Below are 2,874 nucleotides of genomic sequence, written 5' to 3'. Positions count from 1 at the left end.
TCGGTAGAGGATTGATTATGTAATCCAGAATACAATTTTTTTAAAATATATTACATAATCTGAAAACTATTTTCGGATTCCGAAGTATTTTCTATATTTATAGAATTCAGAAACAATTTAAAATATATATATATATATATATATATATATATATATATTTTGGATTAAATAATTCAGAATTTAATAGAAAAAAAATTATATTATACAATATGAAAAAACTTTCAAATTATACAATTTATAATATAAACTACATTTTTTATTTTTTTATAAAAATTGATTTTTGGAATACAGAAATATATGTTGGGTAAGCATTAATGTTGGGAGAAACGGGCCAAAAGGTTGGGCTGAGGAGAGAGCTTGGGCCAGAGGAGAATGATAGGAAAACCCTAGGAATAGGCAAGGGATATGAGTTATGAGACGGGGCGGCGGAGGCACGTAGCAGAGTTGTTAAATGTTGTGAGGTTATGAGGGCAAGAAAAGGAATGAAAAGTATTTGGGTTTTTGTGTGCTAGAAGATTACCAAGAGATTCATTGCAATTGCAGTTGCAGGCAGAAGAGAAGTGAAAAGAGAAGAGAAAACACGAGACATGAGAGGAAGGAGTTACAGTCCTTCGCCGCCGCGTTACAGCAGAAGAGGAGGAGGGAGGAGTCCCAGCCCTAGAGGCCGCTACCCTCCTCGTCCCCGACAACAAGATCTCCCTACAAGCCTTCTTGTTCGTAACCTTCGCCATGATTGCAGGCGCGTTCTTTCCCTTTGTTTTCTATGTTTACCTTCCTTCTTTCTTTCTAATTTCCGACCCAATCTTTGTTCCAATCAACCTACCATTGATTTTCAGGCCCGAGGATCTTCGCAGACCTTTTGGTCAATTTGGTCCTCTCAAGGACATTTACCTGCCTAAGGATTACTACACTGGGTGAGTCACTTTTCCCCTTTTCTCTCCTCCTCCGTCTTGTCTATTCTGCATCCGTTATCATCTTTAAAACAATACACACTTTTTATTAGGGTCTTTTATTTGAGACTGCTACTATTGTAATAGCCACTTCTTAGGTTTAGCAGTGATTTAGAGTTTTGAAGACATCAATCACGTAAGTAGAAGATGTTATTGGTAGTCAAGACTTCAAGCTACTTCACTTTCATTACATTATGAAGATGTTCCAAGTCTTGAAGATTTTCCACTCATCTTTAAACTGACACAAAGGTCAGCAGCCTAGTGCTTGCCTGCTTTATTATCCATATCATTGGGGCCTATTTTCCCACTAAACTGGGCACTCTTCTCATTACCAGTTTGCTATCGGATTCCGACCATTACCTGTTATGATTATGCCTTCGCATTTCCTTCTGTGTGCAGAGAACCTCGTGGATTTGGTTTTGTTCAATACGTCGATCCTGCTGATGCAGCCGATGCTAAATATCATATGGATGGTCAAGTTCTGCTTGGTCGGGAGCTCACTGTTGTCTTTGCTGAGGAGAATAGAAAGAAGCCAACTGAGATGAGGACAAGAGAGAGAAGGTGCAACAACTTTCCTCTTTACCTACTTTTGTTGCTACTTCTCAATTTCGTTGACTGAATTACGTCTTTAATCGATCATATCTTATCCCAATTCTGATTAGGTTCTGTCAGCATGTAGACCTCATGTTTATATTTATGATGAAGCTTCATGAGGCTCTTTTAATTTGTTAAATACTAGTTTAAAGTCAACATCTGAATGAAATGCCCATCTGAAATCTGTTGTATCGGAAATATTGCAAATTCGTTGGTGCTGCTGCCCTTTCCCTCACATGTTCAGCTAATAATCTTTGCATTCTTACCCTTTTCCTTTAGGGATCTTGAAGTAAATAAATTTGCTGTTTGCTGTTTCCCTGTAATTAATGTGGAAACAAATTACTAGTTTTAGAAAATATAACATACTACGCTCATTTCAAGATTTTTTGTGTGAATATTCACAATAATATTTTGTATCGACTGAACATATTTTAGTCATTTTTAAGAATCAATTGTAACAGGATTCTTGACTCCTAAGATTCACGGTTGTCTGGAATCATAATTTCTGGGTATAATTTTTTTGCTGTACCTAATGGTTCTTTGAGTTATTATCTACTAAAACAGTATCAAGCTTCATTTTTCTTCTGCCTACTTTTCAGTTTCAGCATATTGCAGCTAATAGGTCTGGTGAAGTACTGATTGCCTTTTTTTTTTCTCTTCGCAGGGGTCGATTTAATGATCGAAGGAGGTCTCCTCCTCGTTACTCTCGTTCACCCCGCTACTCTCGATCTCCACCACCACGCCATAGATCTCGTTCTCGCAGTCGTGACTATTATTCCCCTCCTAAACGAACGGAGTATTCTAGGTATGTGGCATGTACAGACTAATGGATGTAAAGTCACTTTTGCACTTGTTTGATGCATGGCCTGTTTTGCAGATCTGCCTCCCCTGAGGATAGAAAGTTCAGTCGAGAAAGATCATATTCGCAGCATAGTAGGGAGAGGTCATACTCACGCAGTCCACCTTATAATGGGGGCTCGAGGAGTCCTGCAAAGGCTCCAGTTCGGAGCAGAAGTCCAAGTCCGGACCGTGATGTTAGGGAACGAGCCCATGATAGGTCCCCCAGTCAGTGAATAAGGGTAAAACAAATTTGGCTTGGACTATTAGATGCTTGATCTTGTCACAATATTGGGCTTAACTTCTGTTTCGAGTTTGATTTTGATTTGTGGTTTTATAGGTCAGAGATGTTTGTTGCTTGAACTAAACATCGTAGGTAGTAAGTCTAAGTCTAGACCCATTTTGATTTTGAATTTTATTGCTGTTTTTCGTCTAGTTTTTAGTTGGATTGTTGATATAGACATTGCTAATATTTTAGTTGGTTGTCATTGAA

General features: G+C 38.2%; 1 protein-coding gene across 1 annotated transcript; it reads left to right on the top strand.

The window, feature by feature from the left end:
- The first annotated feature begins 318 nt into the window (after positions 1-318).
- Positions 319-2,874, top strand: LOC137815320 (serine/arginine-rich SC35-like splicing factor SCL30A). Its single transcript, XM_068618462.1, has 5 exons — positions 319-739; positions 837-914; positions 1,350-1,511; positions 2,209-2,349; positions 2,422-2,874. Exons 1-5 carry the CDS (start codon positions 588-590, stop codon positions 2,615-2,617), a joined length of 729 nt encoding a protein of 242 aa, XP_068474563.1. The 5' UTR covers positions 319-587; the 3' UTR covers positions 2,618-2,874.

The sequence above is a fragment of the Phaseolus vulgaris genome, chromosome 1 (assembly GCF_000499845.2).
Source record: "Phaseolus vulgaris cultivar G19833 chromosome 1, P. vulgaris v2.0, whole genome shotgun sequence".
Lineage (NCBI taxonomy): Eukaryota > Viridiplantae > Streptophyta > Magnoliopsida > Fabales > Fabaceae > Phaseolus > Phaseolus vulgaris.
The sequence above is the reverse complement of the archived record's forward strand: the minus strand, read 5'-3'. Positions and strand labels throughout refer to the sequence as shown.

What these genes read in the sequence shown, in the direction of transcription:
- LOC137815320 (XM_068618462.1), top strand. Translation starts at nt 588, where the DNA reads ATGAGAGGAAGGAGTTACAGTCCTTCGCCGCCGCGTTACAGCAGAAGA. An exon ending in AACCTTCGCCATGATTGCAG is followed by an intron (nt 740 to 836) that starts GCGCGTTCTTTC and finishes ATTGATTTTCAG; the next exon opens with GCCCGAGGATCTTCGCAGAC. An exon ending in AAACGAACGGAGTATTCTAG is followed by an intron (nt 2,350 to 2,421) that starts GTATGTGGCATG and finishes CCTGTTTTGCAG; the next exon opens with ATCTGCCTCCCCTGAGGATA.